The sequence below is a fragment of the Centroberyx affinis genome, unplaced genomic scaffold (genome assembly GCF_046629955.1).
Source record: "Centroberyx affinis isolate AG114_WGS23_722 - 3 ecotype Tasmania unplaced genomic scaffold, CSIRO-AGI_Caff_v1 ptg001796l_1, whole genome shotgun sequence".
Lineage (NCBI taxonomy): Eukaryota > Metazoa > Chordata > Actinopteri > Beryciformes > Berycidae > Centroberyx > Centroberyx affinis.
In genome coordinates, this window is record NW_027280186.1 from 259,064 (window position 1) to 282,184 (window position 23,121).

Consider the following 23,121-nt stretch of genomic DNA (forward strand, 5'->3'; position numbering starts at 1 on the left):
CACTGGTCTCTGGCCAACAAAGATTTCTACGGGGAGGGAGAGAGAGATTTTAGGTGTTGGAGCTCTCTGAGGGATACAAACTGTGTTTCTGTCAAAGAAGGGAAATGGTATACAACTGCCTGTAACTCTCTGCGATTTCCAATTTGCTTTGATGGTGAGAGTCATTCATTTGCATATGGATGTCACATATGCAAAGCACACACTGTGAAGTGTACACTACCAGTCAAAAGTTTGGACACATTGCATTTTTCTTTATTTTGACCGTTTTCCACATTTTAGAATAACAGTAAAGACATAAAAACTATGAAATAACACAAATGGAATAATGCAGTGACCAAAAAAGTGTTAAAAAAAACTATCTTATATTTTAGATTCTTTAAAGTAGCTGCCCTTTGTCTTGATGGAAAGGCAAAGGCTTTGGAAAGAAATTCATACATAGGATCAACTTCACTATTTATATTTGTCTAAGAAACACATTTCAAGCATTTAAGCATAAGCCTTTAGATCAAAATGGATTTAAGATGATGATAAACATACATTCAATCAAATTGGTGTTTTCCGTTTTCAGGGAAGAAACACGGTCGGGAACAATATGTTTTTATCGAACAACGGATGAAGTTTAGAGAAGCTCAGGCCTACTGCAGGACGCACCACACAGACCTGCCTAGTGTGAGGAACGAGACGGAGAACCAGGAGATCCGGGAAGTGGCCAGGACTCAGTGGGTGTGGATCGGCCTCTTCAGAGACCCGTGGGAGTGGTCAGACGAGACTTACTCCTCGTTCAGATACTGGAGAGCAAGATACTGGAGAGCAACCCAAGCCATTTCTACTTTCTGCGTTAACGAGTGAATTAGGCAGATGGGGAGACCGGCGGTGTGAACAAAAACATCCGTTCCTCTGCAACTGTGAGCAAAGTTCTAGATTTGAGTCCTTTCTGCTCTGTTTTGATTAAATCTTCTTGATTTCAATGACAATACTGTCAATCCAAACGACTTGTGATACTACTTATGCTGGATTTTGATTTGCTGCATGCACTGATAGAAAGGTATTCTATTCTTAAATCAAAGGGGAATTACACATTTATTTATTCTTGCAGTGTTTTGGTGTTTTTGAATTGTGTCACTGAATTTAGGAAATTATCAGTCAATGTTAGGGGAGAATTCAAAGCAACAGCTCAGTTTACATCCAATTATTCCTTCACCCAGGGAGTAGACAGTACAGTAGACAACAGACAGTTGAACAGCATTAAAGCTGATCTTATGAAATGTTGTGTGTGTGTGTGTGTGTGTGTGTGTGTGTGTGTCTCCTTATCTCAAGCTCTCACACAGAGGGCGTTTAAAGTGTTTAAAGTGAGGATGAGTTCCCAGGACTCACTGCTGGACCTGAATGAACCTGCAGTGAAAGACGACATCTTAAAGCAAGTGAGTCCTAAAGTGATGTTGAACTTTGGTAGTATCTTGGGTTGTGTCTCTTCCTCCATGATAAAACCCCAAAATCAGTGATTCTCTGTTATCTGTTGCTCCGTTAGAGGAGATTGGAGAATTGTGGTTTTTTTTCTCTCTCCATTCACTGCCATTGTATGGAGGTAAAAATCACACTTCTAGCACATAAATGAACACAAACAAAGCAGATTCTGACAATATATAAAGAAACTTGCTGAATTGTGGTTAAGTGAATCACTTTCTTTTTCAAGTGTAACACCAGAAGTGTAACACCAGAAGTGTAACACCAGAATACGGCGGGAGGAAACTTATGCTGATGGAAGGAAGAAAATAATATGTTTAACAATAATTGTAAATAGGGCGAAAAAAGTTATACATTGGCAGAATTTGTTTTGCCAAAGTCCCACTTGTTTTGGGCCGATTTACAATTATCAGTAAAAATCATACTGTATGACTGTAGACAGATTTCACAGATCACCACATAGTGCAACTCACTAAAGGTGTTATGAGAATTTTTTGTCTTACCAATCTGTGGTAAAGACAAACTGCCAGAACTTGCTGAGAATTGTCAATCAAAATTTGACAATTTTAATGAATGAATGTTTGCAGGAAGAGTGAAGAAAAAACGCATCATGTGCTGTTTTAACTGCAAATCTTAGTGAGCATAATTTTTGTGATTCGCTTTTTGTATCATCTCCATATGCTGAAGTTATGTACCGACTCACAAAAGTCAATTTTCACTTCATGGGGCTCTTTATTCAAAGTCTCAGAGCCAAACAATAACATCATCCTAGACCTAAGTTTTCTTCCTTATTTGTTAATCTTCCTCTCTGTTGCTCAGATAAAGCTGGAGCTGAGTAAGAAGAATATAACTGAGTCTTTTCAGCTGAAATGGAAAGAGCAGCCTGATGGAAAGGTTTTCATCAAAGAAGTGAGCGAAGAAAAGAGAAGAAGAAAGAAAGCAGTTATGACAAAGCGGGAACTCTGACTTTATGGGTTTTTGTATAAATCTATAAATGGAATCTTAAATTTATGGATTGTCACAAAATAAGAATGAAATCAAAGACCAACTCTTAGCTCCTCTCCCTTTTGTTTACATATACAGTAGCTGTTACATATTCATAGATACATAGAGGATTCAGTTTCATGGCTTTACTCATGAAAGTAGAGAAAAATAGAATTAATTTATGTATTTTATATTTTGGTGTAACCCTATTTTATCTCATTTAAAGTCTATCTGTTATGGAGATAATTTACGCATACATTCATTGGCCACTTTATTAGGTACACCTGGCTGGTAGGAAGCAACGTTTGCAGTGGCCATTTTATTCCGCACACCTAGCTAGGCCAACTTTTGCCTCCAGAACATCATTAGCTCTTCGAGGCATTGGATTCAACAAGGTGCTGGAAACCTTCCACAGGGATCTTGGTCCATGCTGACTCGATAGCATCACCCAGTTCCTGCAGATTCTTCAGTGTCTCATCCCAAAGATACTCTCTTGGACTAAAGTTACTGCCATGTTTCTAGAACCATCATGAAACAATACATGATTCACAACATGCTGCATTAACCTGCTGCTCCAACTGAAAAAGAGCAGACTGTGGCCATGAAGGGAAGCATCTGATCAGCAACAAGGTTTAGATGTGCTGCAGTCATCAGACCTAGAACATGTTTTTCTACTCTTTGATGGCACAGTTTTGGTTATCACCAGCCCACTGTGGCTTCATCTTCTTGTTCTTAGCGGACAGGAGTGGAACCCAGCATGGTTCTCTATGGGTTCTCTGCTGCTGAGATGCCCTTCTGCACACCACTGTTGTACTGAGCTGTTATTTGCATATTTGTGGCCTGTCTGTTAGCTTGAAAGAGTTCTGCAGTTCTCCTCTGACCTCTCTCATCAACTAGGCAATTTGCCCACTGATTAAATATTTTCTGTTTATCGCACCATTCTTGATAAACTCTAGACAATGTAGTGTATGAAAAAAAAATACAGCATAAAGTATATATATGTGTAGTATGTAGTATGGTGTATAATGTAGATATGTTTTCTATAGTAAGAATAAACTATAGTATGCTAGTATGTTATGTATCTTAGTACAATATTTATAGTGTATTATTGCTATAGTAGCCTAATGTTGTAATATTACTGTTGCATATTGTAGTAAAGCTACAGTTTTTTGTGTGTTGTGTTGTGGTATATTATAGTAAATTTGTATAATGTAACTGTAATCACACTATTCTTGTACTATTCTTCAATAAAATGACTAACACAATAAATAGCATTTTTTGCCTGGGAAAGTTATTTGCAGGGATATTTTCAAGAATATTCTGCAGTTCCACAAAACAAGACAACAAACTTTATAGGTGCATTACATGGCTTTATCTCACAGAGAATATCTGGCATGTACTTCATCAAAACAGGTTGCACAGCCTTTCTCCCCTGTGAGGTATTTCACAAAGCAGAATTATGCAGCCAAAGCTTCCTAAAAACTGATGAGAAATAACAGAGATCATTGGTATTGCTGCAAGACATATAAACCAATACAGTGAATATCATAATGCAGTTTAACTTAACAAATAATTAAAGATAATCAAGAATTACATAAAGGTCCTGCTTACTTTATCTCATGATTTACTGTCATTGTTCACTTTTTTCTCTCATAGGAAGTGGTGCACTAGGCTACACACAGACAGGTCCACAGTTAGTGGCATTCTTGGGAAATATTAGCCAAAAAGTTGTAGAAAGAACAACAAAATAACAACAACACAAAGTAGCCTACATTCTGCCATTCAGATACAGTTTACAGTAATTATTTCCTTTATGTGATGATGTTTAATCTAAAACAAGGGTATCACAGTTATTGGCATACTTTCTTGGAAAGCTAAATGCTGTCCTAAATGTATTAAATGTAGGCCTACAATTTGAATTGATTGATTTTTGATTTTAAGATTTAACTTTTCATTTTCAATTTACTATTTAATCTTTTCTATTTGATTATGATTATCACAAGCACAACAGCAGGCTAAACAGGATTTAACATAAAGTGATAGCGTTTTAATGTTGAGTCTTCTGGCTCTGTAGCTCAGGATGCAAAATTATATTTCTCAAATAGCTACTTATTTTTTGTTTGTTTAGCTTTCCTCTCCATTCCTCTTGTTCTGGCAATTATCCCATCAAGTATAATGCACTAGCCCAGCCATTTATTAGGGTATTATTGAAAACTTGACCACTTAATGAGGCACATACACATTTCAGTTTTATATCATATTAATATTCAAATCGATTTGGCCGGACATCTATCCTTCAAAACGTAAACATCACTTCACGATCCTATAATGCATGTAATCCACTTTAATGCACAGTTAATTTACTGTAGCAGTGTGGCCGGCGGTCTGGTCCATGGATGTATTAAACTAGGTCTGGTCATGTGCCATCGTATCGCACATGAACTTTCTAGACTTCCGTGGAACTGATTATATCACTGAAAGAACAGGGGGTGGAGATCCGTTCTGATTTTGCAATCGCGAGTATTTTAAATAATTTATTTCATTATAATGTATCACATAGTTATTGTAAAAGACATCTCATATTGTTGATATTGGAAATGGAGAAATAGATTCATTATTAGTTTTGAAGTCTTTTGGATATAACTCAGTGGCCCCTCCTAACTGTCGTGGTGGTTCAGTCCGACTGACAGCTTCGAAGGTGAGCTAGCCTTCATGCTCAAGCAGACTGTCAGATTTACGAAAAACACCCAGGGTTTCATCAGGAACTACGTATTGTTGTCTGTGTTGTTATAGTCTGCTTTCACCCACACAACACTAACATGTCTGCTCCAAAGAAGGGAGACCTGTCCTCCACCGAAAAGGAGTTGTTTCAGGTTATTACTGCAGGTAAGCCTCTTCGGCTAATGCTAATCCCTGGAGAAGCTACATGCATCTAGCTAGCTGTTAGTGTGTTAGCAACGTTAAAATGTGGGTTGGTTAACGCTTTTACTGACTATTGCTAAAGTATACTAATCAACTTTAAGGTTAGTTTGTCTGCAAAACGAGGTAAAATAGCTAACCATGGCTAAATATTCATATGTACATGAGCATTTCTGATTACTTGCTATCTTGGGAACACATGCCCACCTCACCTAGCTAACTTAGTTCACATGAAATTGTAACTTATGTTAGTATGTGCACCGACTTTAAAACGTTAAAGTCGTTTCACTAAGCAGTAAGTTAGTTTACAGAATTTGTCTGTGATAGCACAGTTCATTCATTAATAGTGTAGCTAAAGATGAGTGGTGTGGTGGGACGTTAGTGGTCAGAAGGTGGGCTAATGATCTAACCTGGTGATGGAAAAGTCAGTGGTAATTTGAAATGTGAGTAATGATAATAAAGATTTTAATCTTACTTTTGCTGCAAGGAAAAATATATTATTACAGTGGACCAGTGATAAGGGCCCTTCTGTTAAGGGCTGGTGTAAAGTTGTGTTTGAGCTGGTTCCTTTAGAATATCTTACAAGTATTTTACATATCAAAACAGATCAATTCTACAAAGGCAGCCCTATCTGAATTATCTTGGACCTGATTCTTCCATTATTTTACAAGGAGTCTCTTGAATCTGAACTCTTGTAACCTGTGACTTACCTGCAATATAGGCTATTTCCTGTAACCTCCTATATATGTTTGCTGATCTGAGCTGTTTTTTGTTTTTGTTTGTTTGTTTGTTTGTTTTATTATTGCTTATATGTTTGGCTTATTATTATTGTTGTTTTTGTGGAAAAATAAGAAAATCCAATAAGTATATTGTTAAAAAAATAATAATAATAAAGATTTTAATATATTTATTCCAAATTTAAAAATCGGTGTACTACTCTGTTATCCCCAGGGGAAGAGGTGGGTTTAATCCATGGACCATTTTATACTAGGGCTGGCAGAGACTGGTGTCATTGCCTGTTATATGAATACAACAATAATATGTTTTGTGCTCTTAGGAAATGTTCAAGAGGCGTCAAGACTGCTGGGCTGTAAGGATGTTCGAGTCAACTGTTTGGATGAGGTAACACATCATTATTGACTAGAACAGAGTCATTAACCATTCATTTCTCCTCTAATCCACATTTCAGGATGCATTCTAGCATTTCCGGTTAGTCTTAAGTCTTGTTTGGTGGATTCCATGAATCCAGCATGTTAATTTTGTAACGGGAATAACATGCTAGGATTTGCCAATATACTTCTCCCTTTGATCCATAGCATGTGGGTGGGACAAGCGGGGGCTTGGTAGTCAAGACACTGAAGGGCTGTGGAGGAAGGGCTTTATGTGCAGTCCTTCTGTCAGTCCATTGTGCCCACCTGTCAGAATCAGGTGTGCGGAAAGCATATGGAGTGTTTTGTTGTTCCTCTGCTGGGATAGAAACAATAGTTTAAGTCAGTATAACCGAGGATATGTCTTTTAAGTACCTTCAGTACCTGTTCTCTTTCCCTCTTTGTATGAGGGAGAGCATCACATCAAACTACGATGACAGTTAAATGTCACCTACACAGAAACATACATACCAGGTAGAACATGACTAAGACCTTTTCCGAAGGAATTGGATCCACCAGTAAATTCAGCATACGTATGATCCACCAAGCAGCACTTATTTTAATTAAATGTTGACTTTTTTAGCTGATTCGCACTGCTTGCTGCCTTTGCCCACAGTGTATTTTGGTGGAAAAAGGTAATGGTAATTAGGTAAGTAATGGGCAGAATTCACAGTGGAAGTTGATGTGACATTTTCTTCCCATACAAAGGAAGAAAGAGCTCCTCTCTTTCTGCCAGTATATTTTGTTATCTTGTGCATTTTGCTTGCGTAGAAATGCAGTGGTCCATGTGACGTGCTCAGTCTATGTCAACCTCTTTATCTCCTGCACAGTATGGGATGACTCCTCTAATGCACGCTGCATACAAGGGAAAGGCAGACATGTGCAAACTGCTCCTGCAACACGGAGCAGATGTGAACTGCAATGAACATGAGCACGGATACACAGCGCTGATGTTTGCCGGCTTATCAGGTACAGTGTTTGTCCAAGAGGTTAAATGTTTAAAATGTTAAAACTGATGGTAATTGCGAGATGATAGAACCCCTCCTTCTGTTATTTTGAACAGTCCGTGTGTTGTGACTCCTCTCCCCTCTGTGCCTGTAGGGAAGACTGAGATCACGTGGATGATGTTGGATGCGGGAGCAGAGACGGACGTGGTCAACTCTGTCGGGAGGACGGCCGCTCAGATGGCTGCTTTTGTCGGTATGTATGTATATCTGCATGTGACACGGGCACACACTATAGTCCAGTGCACTTCAGTGTAGTTCAGACTAAAATACTGTTCAAATGTTGCCTGATGAGGACAGTTCAAAAGCAAACATACTAACACTTTGTCATTCAAAAACATTTTGCCATTTGTCTGGTTCTCTGTCAGTACAATTACAAAATGGGTGTTCTGTTGTGTCTTTATCCGTGGTAGAGAGGCAACAGTTTACACTTACATTACAAATGTATTTTGAAGTGACATCGTTAGTTGGGCTTAGAATCCTTGTTAAAATCATCGGGTCTGACCTAGCGTGTAGAGGCAGGATTTTTACTTGTTTTAGTTTTGGGTAGTAGTAGGGTGGGTTTTATTTGGTACTTGTTTAGTAGCATTAAGTAAGGAAAATGATAGCATTGGAACTTAATAATAAACCTAATACAAGGAACAGATACAAAATTGGCTGTGTTGAATATTTAAAAAATAGGATATTTGTAGTTATGGTGTTTTAGGAACTGAAGCTCTATTCTCAGCTTTCTACCTAAACATAAATGTTAAGGTTTGTGATTGTTAAAATGTCCTTTAGGTGGTTATAAAAAAAGCTTTCCTGAGCAACCTCATCCTTGAGAGACCACATGGTTTGGATGTAAACCTGTTCCTGATCCAATACTTTATAGAATAAGCATAGCATAAGGTGGCCTTGGCATAACATTGTATAGCATAGTATGGCATGGCATAAAATATGATAGATTAAAACACTTAACTGTCCAGTTGGAAATAAACTTTCCAACTTTTAAACTGTGCAATTTGTCCTCAACATACATTATATCTATGTTGCACAATTAACTGTCCCCTCTTTTCCCTCCTCAGGGCAACATGACTGTGTCACAGTGATCAACAACTTCTTCTCCCGGGCCAGACTGGACTACTACTCCAAGCCCCAGGGTTTGGAGAAGGAGCCCAAGCTGCCCACCAAACTGGCCGGACCGCTCCACAAGGTCATCATGAGCACCAACCTCAACCCCGTCAAGGTAGGCCGCCGCCGTCCTGCTGGACTGTGTCATTGTGTTTGAAAATATATGTGGTCAGAGGCCTTTGAATAAATCGTTCTCAAAGGTCTCCAACCTGCTGCCCCCCCTCATCTCTCCTCATCCACCTCTCACCTCTCTATACCTTCATCCACCCCTTCTTCTGCCTTCCTCTTCCCTTTCTCTCACCAGTCTGTCTCCTCATGTGTCCTCCTGCGTCTCCTCCTTCCACTTCCTCCCCTGGTTAATATTTATACAGTGATATTCAACGTCTATCAGCTGATTTCACTGATTATCATGCCTTCAGCCATAGAGGGGGAAGTAATCAGTAAACTAATCAGCTGCTGTAGTGATTGGTTGGATTGAAAATCTGCATGCTCTTGGGTCTTGATGCCACAGAGTTGAGAATCACTGGTTTGATCGGTCTCTACACCATGCTGTCATGCACCATGCATGTCAGTTTGTACCTCTGAAAGTTGTCAGAGTGTCTGTCACAGAGATCATTTAAAGCTGAAATCTGGGATTTCCCCATTTTGTCTCCCCCTCTGGCGGTGAAAGGTATTTGAAATGATGTTCAGACTACAACCTAAAAAACACATAAATATCATATTATCAAACCAGGTATAGCAGCCAGCGTGGCTCACCAGTAAACAGTTCCGTAGTTTCAGTAAAAATGGCTTCCCTGGACCAGGTAATTTGACTTTCAATGATTGCAACTTCTTAAATGAAATTAGGCAGTAATATCACTTATGATGGTGTAAATATTGCGATTTGACAGTAACAGCAGCCTGCAGTGTGCTGGATTAGTGTTTAGCTGTGTGGTGGAAGTTTTTCTGTAATAAAAGAGACTTGGAGATGAGAAGTTGTCTTTCTGTTGTCTTTATTGTTTGCAAGCAAGGCGCAATGCCCACCCAACGAGTGTGTGAGACAAAAAGCGAATCAATGTATTTTGTTCACCCTTTTTATAATCATGAAACAGCTGAGTCATGAATGGTCTGACACATTCTTATACTTGAAACATTATGCGATTAGGGTGCATCTGTGCTTAACAAAATCCAGTTCCAACCGGACACTCGAAGCCGTCTCTGGTCAGAACCTTTGTTTATCTCAAACTGGTGGAGAGTGGAAAATTACTGAAGACAAAGACAGAATTCAACTGAGAACTGGTATCATGCTTGATACATGAGGAACAGAATGGCCAGGTTCCGGAGATAAAAGATGCGAACAAGGACCGATTCAACTAGCCTCTGTCTTATCTGTCTCGGGTCAGGTCAAAGGCATGAGAGAAGTGCTGAACAGCAGTTTGTAAATTTCCACACAGAGATGAGCTCTCATAATAACACAAAGTGAGTACAGTACAGATATTAAATACATAGAGTAGTATAATAGCGTAATTTCCTCCACAAGCTGGATAGTAAGCAGACTTTTTACTCAGTCAAAAATTTTAGTAGCAGTCTATGGAGAGCATCTCCAATCATGGTAATGTTGCCAATCGGCATTGTGTAAACTGACTCTATGGTCCAGATGGATAAAACTACTTTATTACTTGGAAAAAAAGTCCCAGATTCCCACTTTAATTGTACTTGGTGATTTAAATAAGTGCCTTGCCTGTCCCAGATGGTGCTGCTGGTGAAGGAGAACCCCCTGCTGGCGGAGGCGGTGGCTCTGGAGAAGTGCCGGCGGGTGATGGAGCTCATCTGTGAGAAGTGCGTGAAGCAGCAGGACATGAACGAGGTGCTGGCCATGAAGATGCACTACATCAGCTGCGTGCTGGGGAAGTGTGCCTCCTTCCTCAAGGACCGCGAGGACAAGCTGGACGGCCTCATCAAGAGGTGTGTGTGTGTGTGTGTGTGTGTGTGTATATGATGTTGAAGAGTATTGATATTATAGCGACTAGACCTACTGGAAACAAAGTAAAAAGTCGCTGAGATAGGGCCTTGTTTGTTGATTGTCTGACGCGCTACCAAAAAAGATTCGCTGAGATTAAAATATACGTTTTCTAACTTTTATTAATGAAAAGAATCAACTTAATATAACGTGCAGAAAATATACTCAAAATAATCACAGCGGTGAACAGCTGCTTATATTAACTATACGAATATCACCGCCCATATCCATGTGACCTTATTATATCAATCACCGTGATTGTGCAATAACAAATAAACAACCAAAATAACCATCACAAAATTATCCATTTAGAATTCATTCTAAATTCACAATAAATCTATTCATGGCTCCTACAGATATCTATACTTTATGAATGTAATCTTTAATATCTGACAAAATAGGAGAAAGTCCTTGAATTAAACGTCTCTGCTGTTGGTGTTTATTTTTTAACTTGATGTTAAAGGTGCTATGTGTAGCATTTTAACATCAATAAATCATTACCGTATTAATTTTGAGACATGAGTATAATTACCATAAACAAACAAGACCATTGCTAAGAAGACTGTCAGCCTCTACACTGCATTTTACATTGTGAGCCACCTGGTCGGATTTGGAGGGAAATCTGGATTGCTTTACAGCACAAAACAGAAAGAGGGCGTTCACTTTGGCTTGTCTTGTCAAAATGTACGTATGTATCTAATTTGCCTATATCAAGGGCTTCTATTGGTTCTTATCCTTCTTCTTGCTCTTCAAAACAACCAGAACAATGCCAGGGAGGGAGAGGTGGGACAAGCAGCAACATCTTCTTTGTCACAGGAAGCAACAGATTTGTGGGAAATGTGGTCTTAACTTTGAGAAACACTAGCCCCAACAATAAGAGAATCCTGAACCCTTTGCCTCCCTGTTCCCTCCCCTGCAGTTTGCTGAAGGGCCGGGAGAGCGACGGCTTCCCGGTTTACCAAGAGAAGTTTGTGAGAGAGTGCATCCGCAAGTTCCCCTACTGCGACGCCACTCTGCTGCAGCAGCTGGTCCGGAGCATCGCCCCCGTCGAGATAGTGAGTCTGGACCCCTCCTTGAATATTAAAGTGGAAGTGATTCGATTGAGCTACGTGAGAAATATCATCATTGAGGTTTTTTTTCCTCCTTATCACTTGAGGCTTTTGAGTGTTGGGTATCTTGTTGATAAAGTAGTCATTCACTAGCTTTTGCCATAAGCTGAAAACTCATCTCTTTTAAGAAATACTTCACATGCTATTTCCCCTGTGAATCACATCCTCACATTTTCATCTCTTGTTTCTTTTCCAAGCACTTCTATCATACATGATCACTCAAGTAGTCACAGGAATATTGTTGCATCTATTGTCAGGACACTGTGGCTCTACCTCTTGCACTCACACACAGTGATATAGGAAGTTATAAATGCCGTGTTTCACATATCCTCTTTGTGCCCTCCTGTCATTTTAGGGAAACGACCCCACAGCCATCTCGGTCCTGACCCAGGCCATCACAGGTCAGGTCGGCTTCATGGACTCAGAGTTCTGCACTACCTGTGGAGAGAAGGGAGCTGAGAAGAGATGCTCCATTTGTAAAATGGTAGGTCTCCACACTACAGTGATATATCATTTGCGCATGTAGTGATGGTCTCTTGTGCCTATAAAACATTTTTTTATTCTACATTAATGTTTTTTAATAAGCTGGCACTTTAGTAATGTTTGTTTGTGGCCATTTGTTCTGTGTTCTCTTTTTAAACCAAACGTAAACCGAATTTCACATGCAAGACAATAAAGATCTGAACTGAGCTGAATTGACAATACATTTATACATGTATTAATAATATGATCAATATAGACTTCCAAGTGGAAGGTACAAACTAAACCATTTGCTTTCATCTACATAAAACCATGTTTTTATGTTAGTAAATGGTGCCAATTCCCTAACATAAAACCATGTTTTTATGTTAGTAAATGGTGCCAATTCCCTCTACAAAACCAACAGAATGAAACACTTGGCGGAATGCACATTTCTACAGATTGTTAGCTAAAAATTGAGCACAAAAGAAAAATAAATGTCTATAGATTATGTTTGCACCAGCAGATGGCTTTCAGTGTGATATTTTTCTTAGTCGCCTTGATTCTTTGTCTCACCTCCTTCAACTGTTTGTGTTTCTTCTCTCCTTTCTTTTACAGTTTTTTGTCATTTGTGCGAGCCAATAACTTAAACGTGAATTTTGTTCCCAGGTGATCTACTGTGACCAAGCCTGCCAGAAGATGCACTGGTTTACTCACAAGAAAGTTTGCAAGAACCTTCAAGAGCAGAGAGAGAAGCAAGAGGAGGAATCAGCCATGCTGAGGAAGCAGCACAGCAAAGGTACTGCAAATATCTTCATGTCACCACCAGAGTGAATACGGTCATCAGAATGGTGGAACTAAGCACAAAACAAAACAAAAAAACATATTGCAACAGGGGGCTCACTCATCCCACACTCACAGATCCCCATCCAAGTAATGCTAAATGATAAGTGATCACCTCGTAATGTTAATTGGCATAAAGAGAGGCTGGTGGCATCACAAGTACCTGGAATACCTGTGTTGACTTATAATCAATCTGGCAACCCAACTGACAGGTTGTGGGTGGTGCAAAAGGCTTTTCTCGGCCAGTAAGCTTGTTGACCATCCACATTTTTCCCAGGTCGCTCAGCTCTGTGGGAAATGAATGGACTTTCAGTAATTTGTCAGTCAGCCAAGTTTATTTGTATCACAGTTTAATCACAGTTACAGTCTCAAAAGGGCTTCACAAAGCTCACATTATGAAATGATAAATGAGAAACAACACTCCCTAACCTTGGACCCTCAATACGAACAAGGAAAAAGTCCCATGAAAATCTCATTGGGGGAAAAAATGGAAGAAACCTTGGGATCCTCTTTCCATGACAGTCAGGTGTGCTGTAGTGGGATGAGGATGCACAGTCACACATTTTGCGTGTTTGTGTATTTATTTTTCAGAGGAGAGTAAAGCGGTGCAGGGGGCCACAGACTCCATGCAGAACCTCTCAGTGGAGCCCAACAGTGACTCCCCCCCCTCGGACCCCCCGGCCCCGGCAGAAACCACAAGCACCGCCCCCATCCCGGCTGCTGACAACTGAGGAAGGATCCGTGTGAGGAAGACTTCAAAAAGAGACACGATGCCTATACCCAGCTATCTCCAACCCCCAGACTACAAACAGAGCAAACCGGCCGTAAGACTGAGAGCCGCACTGAGCTGCAGCGTGAAGAGAGAAAAACACCTGAGCTTCTGGACCGGACCGGACCGGACCAGACCAGCAGGACATGGAGACTCCTTACCTGTCAATCACCTAAGACTGCCACTAATGCACACAAGGAAGGGTCTGGGCTATTAGTGGTCAACGTGTATTTTGTCCAATTTTGTCTTTTTCTTTTTTTATATCTTAATTTTTCCGATTGTGTTGTTTCATATGTGAATGTGAAGAGTGTGTAGGCCGATATGTTTGTGGTAGAGGTGACTGGGAGGCGTTTCAGGGAAAGTGTGAAAACGTGCAGAGGAGGCGGTTCACATCCTTGATGAAACATGATTCTGCCTTAAGAAACTTGTAGCATTCTGTGCGTAAAATAAATGACTGTGTAGCCAATCGGCAAACGAGCTGTTGTTTTCAGATGTGCAGTAAAATATATTTAAGGCTTTGTTTGCCACAGAATTATTGGGACTTTTTTATATTGACAATCTCATCATAATGGAGTGTGAATGGATAGTGGGGCTGCACAATATTAACAAATAATCATATGGGTCGGGTGGAACAAGATGTTAATGCTCAGGATTTCCCATTTAAATAAAATTAAAGGTTTTCTCCAGAATGCAACTTAATGTGTTGATCAAGGATTCTACACAGCACAATAGGATAGGAAACAGTCAACAATACCTTTCCCATAAAAAAATAATTGTGTATCCTCTAGTGTTTTGGAAAATGTACAAGTCAGTATTGGGATTTTGACATTATTAAATGTATTGTGCAGCCCGAATGGACAGAGAAGTGGAGGTGAAATGACCAGCCGTTCAAATGAAGTTCTGTTCCTGTTGAACACTGATGGGTTCCAGGATGGCAAACAACTTAATGATCTCAAAACATGAAATAAAGACCAACCTCATCAACAAAGTATCCGTTGATCTTGTTGCTTATTTGGAATACATTCTCATGTTCTACTAGTCTACTTTTCCCTTTTCCACACAGCTTTTTCTCTGGGTATGTGACAAACTACGCACCTCTCTACCTCAGTTTGCTTGTCTTTCATGTCCCACCACCTCCCATTTCTCTTCCCTCTATCACCTATCGCCAGGGGTGGAAAGAGTATTAAAACATCCTGCTCAAGTAGAAGTACTGTCACCTTGCTGAAGTTTTACTTAAGTAGAAGTAAAAGCACCGGTGTAAAAATCTACTGAACTAAAAGTGAAAAAGTGGCTCATTTAAAATGTCCTCAGAGTAAAAGGTTCTGAGTTACTTTTTAGAAAAGAGAACATTGTCAGCTGTGATCTTTTCAATGTGATTCTAAAAGGACCAGAGGACAGAGTTCAAACTGGATTCTTTTGACTGCAAAAAACAAAATATAACACTGGTAACACTTTACAATAAGGGTACATTAATTAATGCTTAATAAGCATTAACTAGCCCTTAATTAACAGTTAGCTAATGTGTCTGGTAATCATTTACTAATGGTGTTCATGTTAACTAAGGTATTCATTTATACATTATTTAATAGTCATCTTTATAAACTATTAAATAATGTATAAATAAATGCCTTAGTTAACATGAACACCATTAGTAAATTACACATTAGTTAATTAAGGATAAGTTAATGCTTATTAAGCATGAACTAACCCTTAACTTAGTGTACCCTTATTGTAAAGTGTTACCAATAAACTGCACAAACAAATTAAAGGCAGATTACTCTTCTCTGCTAACTGATCATTCACTGTGAATGGCTTCACAATTGATGGTCCAGTTCCTATTGCTTATGGAGATCCTACAAAATCTGTACTCTGTAATGTATGTGATTCAAAATGTAGCTAAGTAGGCTACAATACTTAAGTGAAAACATGCTTATGTAAAAGTAAAATTACTGACTTTAAAAAATACACACATGCTCTTATTTCACAACAGCATTTAATTGGAGGAGGGGGGGGCAACTGAGCTGCATCAGCATCAAGGCGAGCCGAGTCATCTGAGGGTGACAGTGAGGATCCTGGGAGCAGGCGGAGGCTCCAGTTCCCCCAGCTGTTTCTGTCTCCTGGTGGGGACGGCCTTCCAGTCCAGCATGGAGAACTGCATGATGGACCTTGGGCAGGCCGTCCTCCTCGGAGGGTCGCCGGTCTCCTCAGGCGGCATCCTGGATACACAAAACACTCACATGATAATTTGATCAAATCCCACACAAGTATGCAGGATTTACTTTTTTTTTGGCATAAAAGTGGTCAAATTTAAAGATATAGAGATTGGATATTGGCACAAAATATGGGCTGTTGACCGTCCAAACACATAAACCCGAGTTGAAACTACCCATTGTACAGTCTCAATTCTGTATGAAGGGATATTTTGATTGATTAAGCCTGATTAGGTAGTATAGATCCAGGGTGGGGAACAAACACTAGCAAAATTTGTCGGTGAATTTTGTTTATGACTGGGAAGTTTGTCAACCAGACACTTTCAGCTGCCAACCAACCATCATTTAGAGATCCTACTCTATTCTTTCAACTTAGTTGGCTGGTAAAATAGTGAATGTGACTGGTGAAATTTGGAGATTCAGTAAAGCCTGGTGGTCTGTGTAGAAAAAAAGCTAGTTTCCTACCATAATGAGATTTATCTCGGGCCGTTTCCTGTAACTTACTTGGTCATGTGTCTTCTTAGAGGACAGTGAGCTGCAAGACAATATCAGTGATAACTTTATTATTGTTACACTTCACTGTATACCGATTTATTATCACATACTTAATTATCCACACAGCAGGTAAGACATTTCAAGCAGTCGGCCCAGAGCTAGTGATGAACTCTTCTCTATGGATTATTATTGTCAGAATACACAGACTTCACTGACTTGTGAGCACCCGGCTCCCAGCAGCCGTGTCTCCCTCTGTCCTGGTGGGAGACTCGCTCCGTGTGCCGAAGGCCACGGACTGCAGGACATGATGCCGCTCCGCTCTGTGCATCTGGAAGGACCTGCTCCTCTCCTCCGGCTTCACCTCTGCCAACACAACAGACAGGGATCACACTAGAGAAAAACTTTTATTCTGTTGTAAAATGGCATTGGAAACCTTAATAATAATAATAATAATAATAATAATAATAATAATAATAATAATAATAATAATAATACATTTTATTTGTAGCACTTTTCAAAAATGAGTTTACAAAGTGCTTCACAAAGTGAAGTGCAAATACAAATTAGAATAATCACAATGCAATCAAGAAATAAAAACATAGATAAAAGACAATAAATAAAAATCTTAAGAATAAATAAATGAATAAAAGCATAAAAAAATAAAGAAAAACTCTAATTAAAAGCCATTTTATAAAAATGAGTTTTTAAAAGAGTTTTAAAAGAGGACACTGAGGTAGCTTGTCTGATTCTGAAAGGGGCAATAAGATTTTTACTCCTCTATAGCACAAAATGACCATAATACATCTATATCTATATCTAAGGTTGTTGATCAATACCAATGACCACCCATTGGCATTGCAACGCACTCCCAATGCCCTCCTATTTAAATGCAATGGGTGGGGGGCTGTGCCAGAGACTTGGATAGGTGGAGGTAAATTCTATCAATGTTGCTGTAATTCCTACTGTTCACCAATAGAGGCCGATAAAGGTCATGGATTATTTAATGCCCCTGTAACAAATGATATGCCATGGAACTTGTGATCATACTTAAGTAAAATGTCAGTGGGGTTTACAAGAAAATACAATCCATGCACAACTGTAAAAATACTAAGGGGAAATGTAAGAAAATACAATCCACTCATCATTTTACTGTGTATGTGACAATGTAAATGTATTGCCTATGTGACAAGTTTTACCTCTAAAGTAAGTACTAAGTATTATAAAATTTGCTAATGTGTCTGTAATCGAACTAGTGGTTTTGAAAAGTAAAATATTTCCCATTGAATCTCAGTGTGATAAATCCCCTTCATACCTCTTCTGTCTAACACCTGGACTGATGGCAGGCAGTGGATCACATGGTGGCGATACCCAGGGTCTTGGCACAGGGGATTCAGGAAAAAAGCTGCAAATTCAAAAATCAAAACGACTACAGTCACATTTCTCAATCTACCTTATGATAATGTGAATAGTGGTAGCAGAGCTGGGTGATAATTCAACATTATCGTTTATCGTCTTTCAGTGGAATCGTATTGTGATGATATGATGATTCGTAATACACAATTCTGCTGTCCAAATTTATAATAACAAGCAAAAACTGATAAAATGGTAAGAGGTATGAAACATTTTACACAATATATCGATATTGAAGGATAGAAGCAAAATCAATGTTCCTACACAGTTTCAATTTAAAAATGTCATACTTTTTTCAGACCTTATTTGCTTGATTTGATTTGAATATGTTGGTCTTTAATACAATTTACATAGATAATTATCTTGTCCCTATACTAACTGCATGGATGATGAAGGTTAGACAAATGCCAGTATATTTGAGATGGTGAGATAATGTGTTTCTGCATGTACATCAGAACATTATAACAATATTTTTCCCTAATTTTCCAAACTTTTTTATGCGATTTCCAAACTTTTCAAGACCTGTAAAATACCCAATTCTTTTTCCATGCATTTTCAGACTTTCCAGGCCAACAACACCCAGGATGGCGCTCTTTATTAAGGGCAGAGCAACGATGCCATAGGTAGAAAACACAGCGGAGGATAACAGTGTGTCTGGTCTGAAGTCTGAAGCCTGGACACTCACTGACGGTGTGGAGCTGCTGCATCTTCCTCAGCTCCTGCATCGTCTCCTCCAGCCCTCTGATCTGGTTGTTGTGGAGGCAGAGGAGCTGAAGGCAGGTCAGGTGACTTAGGGAACCTGTGAGGGAGATCAGGGAGGGACAATTCACATGGACATGGATCTGTATTTGAAATAAACTCCCATTACTTTTCCTTCCTGGAAACCAGAGTATCTTTTATGGTGACCTCATGCTGCACCAGGAGGCATAAATATAAATTCCAACCAATAAAACCATCACAAATAAAACTGTCTTTCTCTCCCTGACTGATATTCCATTGGTTTAGACTTGAATGAATGATCCCACATCCAAGAACAGGAAATACATCAAATCAAGGAGGTAAAGATGCCATTTCATAGTCTTTAAGGTTTATTTATCCAGATAATGTTTGCTGAGCTCTTTTTCATCATTGCCTTGCCTTACATTCATTCAGCTGCATATATTCATACCTGAACAGTACACAACACACACGTCTTCTGTTGCAGAGATTCTCAACCTTTTTCATATCAAGGACCCCTAATGTAGTCCACATCAAGACCACGGACCCCCATTTCATGACATTTTGTCTCTCAGACCCAAATCTGAGAATATTTTTATTGCTAGATATGATTCTGTTCAGAATCCCATGACTATCTGTATTGTAGGTAGAGAGATAACAGTGAAACTATAATCAAAATAAAATAGCCATTCTTCTACATTCTCTAATTGTTTTAACTTAAATTAAATATTGGTGAAGTTTAACAATTCATCAATTTGCCGGGGACCCCCTGGAATCCCCTTAAGGACCCCTGGTGGTCCCCAGACCCCACGTTGAGAACCACTGTTCTACTGTCAGCTACTGAGCAGCTTCACTGAGAGCAGATTGGAGGTGAAGTGTTTTGCTCACAGTCAAGAAAGCTCCTGTTTTCCCAGTCTGTCCGTCCAGGGATTCAAACCAACAACCTGCCCCCAAACATAAATTAATTTGCATTAATTCCCACATTAGCTTTACATTCAGAAGAGAAATCATAAAGATTCACCTGAAATAGACTTGATGTGATTATTGTGAAGGTAAAGTTCGGTCAAGCAGCAGTTGAGGGAACGACAGCTGAGCTCCCTGATCTGAGAGAGGCAGAATAAAAAAATATTTGTCTTCCACTCCGTCTGAACTTTGGAAAAATCATGTTGAAATAAATAATGCTTTACAGTAGCCTACCTGGTTGTTATTCAGCCACAGCTGCCTCAGAAAGTGAAATCTTGACAGGTCAGGAACACCGGTGAGTCCTCTAGCAAAGATAAAATATTACACTCTGTATTGCAAAATTATTTTTAGCAACATGAATTCCACTTTGCCCACTCTCTCCCAGATCCACTTGTTTTAAGCACCATAAAGGTTTGCCTTACTTTCTGGTGAGGTTAAGCTGGAAAACATCAATGTCCCTCTTTATTCCGTGCTTGTGGAGAGTATTCTCAATGTCCTGTAATAATATTTAGGATATAACAGAAGAAAAAACAATCAATAATCCCCAAATCATTTAAATTATGTAGCTTTGCTGTCTGAAGTCTTATCATTTTGTCAGTGTGTGAGAGAAAACTGTGGCTACCTCCCACACCTCCATTGTCTGCCACCTTTGGGTTTGCAGACAGACTCACTTGTTGCCAGGAAACTCATGACAGTTTTACTTTGGATCATAACAAACAAAAAGGAGTTCTTTGTTCTTGTGTTTCTAAAATCTGTGGCTGTGACCGGAATGGATCACTATTCCTTCATTTGTATTTCCCTATTTAGTGCTGCTCTATTAGTGCACTAATTAGCGGTAAATCACATGATTAATGAGTGAATTTGGACATGTGACAAAAAGCTTGTTGCTTATTTACAGCTTTTTTTTTTTTTTTTTTTTGCATGGTTTAGATCAGTGTTTCTCAACATGGAGTCCGGGGACCACCAGGGGTCCTTTAGGGGGTTCCATGGGGTCCCCAGTAAATTGATGAATTGTTAAACTTCAGCACTATTTAATTTACAAGAACTTAACGCAATTAGAGAATGAGAAGAATGACTATTTCAATATATTTTCACTGTTATCTCTCTACCTACAATACAGATAGTCATGGAATTCTGGACAAAATCATATCTAACAATAAAAATATTCTCAGATTTGGGTCTGAGAGACAAAATCTCATCAAATGGGGGTCCGTTGCTCTGATGTGAAGTCAATTAGGGGTCCTTGATATGAAAAAGGTTGAGACTCACTGGTTTAGATTAATGACTTTCCTATTCAACTTTCTTTTAGATCAGAAATTAAATTGCATCTGCATCTGTAATCTGCAGAGATGGTAAATATCCACCAGAGGGCAACATTTTACTAGAATTGACAAGCAAACACGGTCCAGTTAGTCAAGTTTATTCATTCTGTAAAGATTTACCATGTGCTGTGGAGGCCCAAGAGTCTGCGGCTTTTCCAACCAAACACTACAGCAGCTGATTTCACTGATCAACACAGAGAGAGGAGAACAAATCAGTGAAATCAACCACTAAGTGCTAAGAAATGGTCAGCTGCTGCTCAGTGACATGCACTCTTTGAATATACCCAGTTCATACTGTATAAGCCACTGATTTTCATTTCCTTGAGATATTTTAGCAGAGCTGAAGCCTCTGTGGCTCTCAGGTCTGTGATCAGTGGGTTGATCATGGCACTCACACTGCCAGATTAACTATTTGCTTCTCACTGGGATCACCCATGATAAAAATATCTGCACTTATGATAAAGTAGGGTGCTTTAGATCAGTGATTCTCAACCTTTTTCATATCAAGGACCCCTAATTTAGTCCACATTAAGGCCATGGACCCCCATTTGATGAGATTTTATCTCTCGGACACAAATATTTTTATTGTCAGATATGATGATTTGTCCATAATTCCATGACTATCTGTATTGTAGGTAGAGAGATAACAGTGAAACTACGATCAAAGTAGTCATTCTTCTACATTCTTCTACTCTAATTGTGTTAACTTCTTGTAAATGAAATCATGGTGAAGTTTAACAATTCATCAATTTGCTGGGGACCCCCTGGAGCCCCCTCTAGGACCCCTGGTGGTCCCCAGACCCCACGTTGAGAACCACTGCTTTAGATAACAGCGGCCACCAAACACCACCTAGCCTATGAACAATGTAAATAAACCCATGCAATATGTATATTTTCATCTATCTATCTATCTATCTATCTATCTATCTATCTATCTATCTATCTATCTATTTCACAACCAAACTGCTCCTGCTCCTAGATAGATAGATAGATAGATAGATAGATAGATAGATAGATAGATAGATAGATAGATAGAACATTGTAAATATATATTACATAGGCATATTTGCATTATTGATAAGCTAACCAGAAACTGATATGCAGTTGGTGTTTGGTGGATATTGTTAGGCTATACAAAGCATCTTATAGTACCTCAGATGTACTGTTTTTTTTCTTACAATACAATATGTATTCTAGTATGTATATATTCTAACAGCCTATATAGTGCAAGTATCATGTATGGCAATATAGCACCAAACTCAGCTTACATCCATTGTCTGCGTTAACACTGAGTTTTCCTTTGGGATCCTTTCCAAACTCTGTGCCACTGTGACCTTTCTTTCTTTCTTTCTTTCTTTCTTGGCTTTGTTCCAGGTGTTATGCATTCCTTTGCCCCCCCCCCCTCTGCCCCACCTCTCATTACTGCATGTGGGCGCTTCCTGATCATGCACACACTCCTGCCATGCTGCTTGTCAATACGCTGTTAACCCAGGCACCTTTCACTTCCCATAGGGGGTTCATCCAACCAACCTGCTGCCGAGTTTCACTGCCGCTCAGTCTGGACACAACGAGGGGAGTCAGCTCAGCATCCTGTTTCTTTACATAGTGGGAAACACAAAAGTGGGGCCTATCATATTCACTCTGCGCCATTCATTTAACCCAGCTCCATAAGAAGCTCAGAGAGGCGTCGGTGTGTCAATAGACTTGTGAGAAGCACTGGCCATGTTGTCTTTTCTTCTCCCTCGGAAGTGAGGTGAAAGAGCCTCTGCCGTCCCTCTTTGAGCAAAAAGCACCACACAAAAGAGACAGGAGACAATAACGGTACAACTATTATAGGTGTAAACGATTTTACTGTGTGAGGAGATTCAGAACGATTCAGCTTTTCATTTGGGAAAAAGCAGAGGTGGGATGTAACAAAATAAAAATACTTCACTACTGTACTTAATTGGATTTTCAAGTATCTGTACTTTACTCAAGTTTTTCTTTCACTGACGACTTTTTACTTTTACTCACTACATTTCTAAAGAAAAATCTGTACTTTCTACTCACTACATTTTCAAAACAGACTTGTTACTCTCAGGAAATCATCAACTGAAACTTTCTAAAAAAAAAAAAAAGTATTTTCAGCATCAGACGGCTTCCATCCTGGTAGCAGCTGATCAAGAGCCAGATGTGATTGGCTGCTTGTTCAGCAAA

General features: G+C 39.3%; 2 protein-coding genes across 3 annotated transcripts; one reads left to right on the plus strand and one right to left on the minus strand.

Annotated features, from left to right (window-relative positions):
• The first annotated feature begins 5,142 nt into the window (after positions 1-5,142).
• On the plus strand, positions 5,143-14,782 carry ankmy2a (ankyrin repeat and MYND domain containing 2a). 2 transcript variants are annotated; one of them, XM_071529505.1, is made up of 11 exons: positions 5,143-5,334; positions 6,425-6,489; positions 7,346-7,484; positions 7,617-7,715; positions 8,584-8,744; positions 10,359-10,573; positions 11,548-11,683; positions 12,093-12,221; positions 12,866-12,995; positions 13,181-13,186; positions 13,631-14,782. In XM_071529505.1, the coding sequence occupies exons 1-11, from the start codon at positions 5,268-5,270 to the stop codon at positions 13,768-13,770; spliced, it is 1,287 nt and encodes a 428-aa protein (XP_071385606.1). In that variant the 5' UTR covers positions 5,143-5,267; the 3' UTR covers positions 13,771-14,782. The 2 variants fall into 2 exon arrangements, with proteins under 2 accessions (XP_071385606.1, XP_071385605.1); XM_071529504.1 differs by lacking the exon at positions 13,181-13,186.
• Positions 14,783-15,855: 1,073 nt separating this feature from the next.
• Positions 15,856-20,240, minus strand: LOC139652423 (leucine-rich repeat-containing protein 72). Its single transcript, XM_071529500.1, has 9 exons — positions 20,226-20,240; positions 20,026-20,099; positions 19,838-19,907; positions 19,662-19,743; positions 18,609-18,722; positions 17,826-17,888; positions 16,730-16,876; positions 16,523-16,553; positions 15,856-16,024 (listed from the first exon to the last, which is right to left on the minus strand). The coding sequence occupies exons 1-9, from the start codon at positions 20,238-20,240 to the stop codon at positions 15,856-15,858; spliced, it is 765 nt and encodes a 254-aa protein (XP_071385601.1).
• Positions 20,241-23,121: the final 2,881 nt, after the last annotated feature.

Excerpts from the sequence above, each read along its gene's own strand:
- ankmy2a (XM_071529505.1), top strand. The coding sequence starts at position 5,268 with ATGTCTGCTCCAAAGAAGGGAGACCTGTCCTCCACCGAAAAGGAGTTG. Across the intron at positions 8,745-10,358 it reads CCAACCTCAACCCCGTCAAG|ATGGTGCTGCTGGTGAAGGA; the intron begins GTAGGCCGCCGC and ends TGCCTGTCCCAG. Across the intron at positions 12,222-12,865 it reads GATGCTCCATTTGTAAAATG|GTGATCTACTGTGACCAAGC; the intron begins GTAGGTCTCCAC and ends TTTTGTTCCCAG.
- LOC139652423 (XM_071529500.1), bottom strand. Across the intron at positions 19,908-20,025 it reads CAGCTTAACCTCACCAGAAA|AGGACTCACCGGTGTTCCTG; the intron begins GTAAGGCAAACC and ends TATCTTTGCTAG. Across the intron at positions 16,025-16,522 it reads CTAAGAAGACACATGACCAA|GATGCCGCCTGAGGAGACCG; the intron begins GTAAGTTACAGG and ends TTGTGTATCCAG.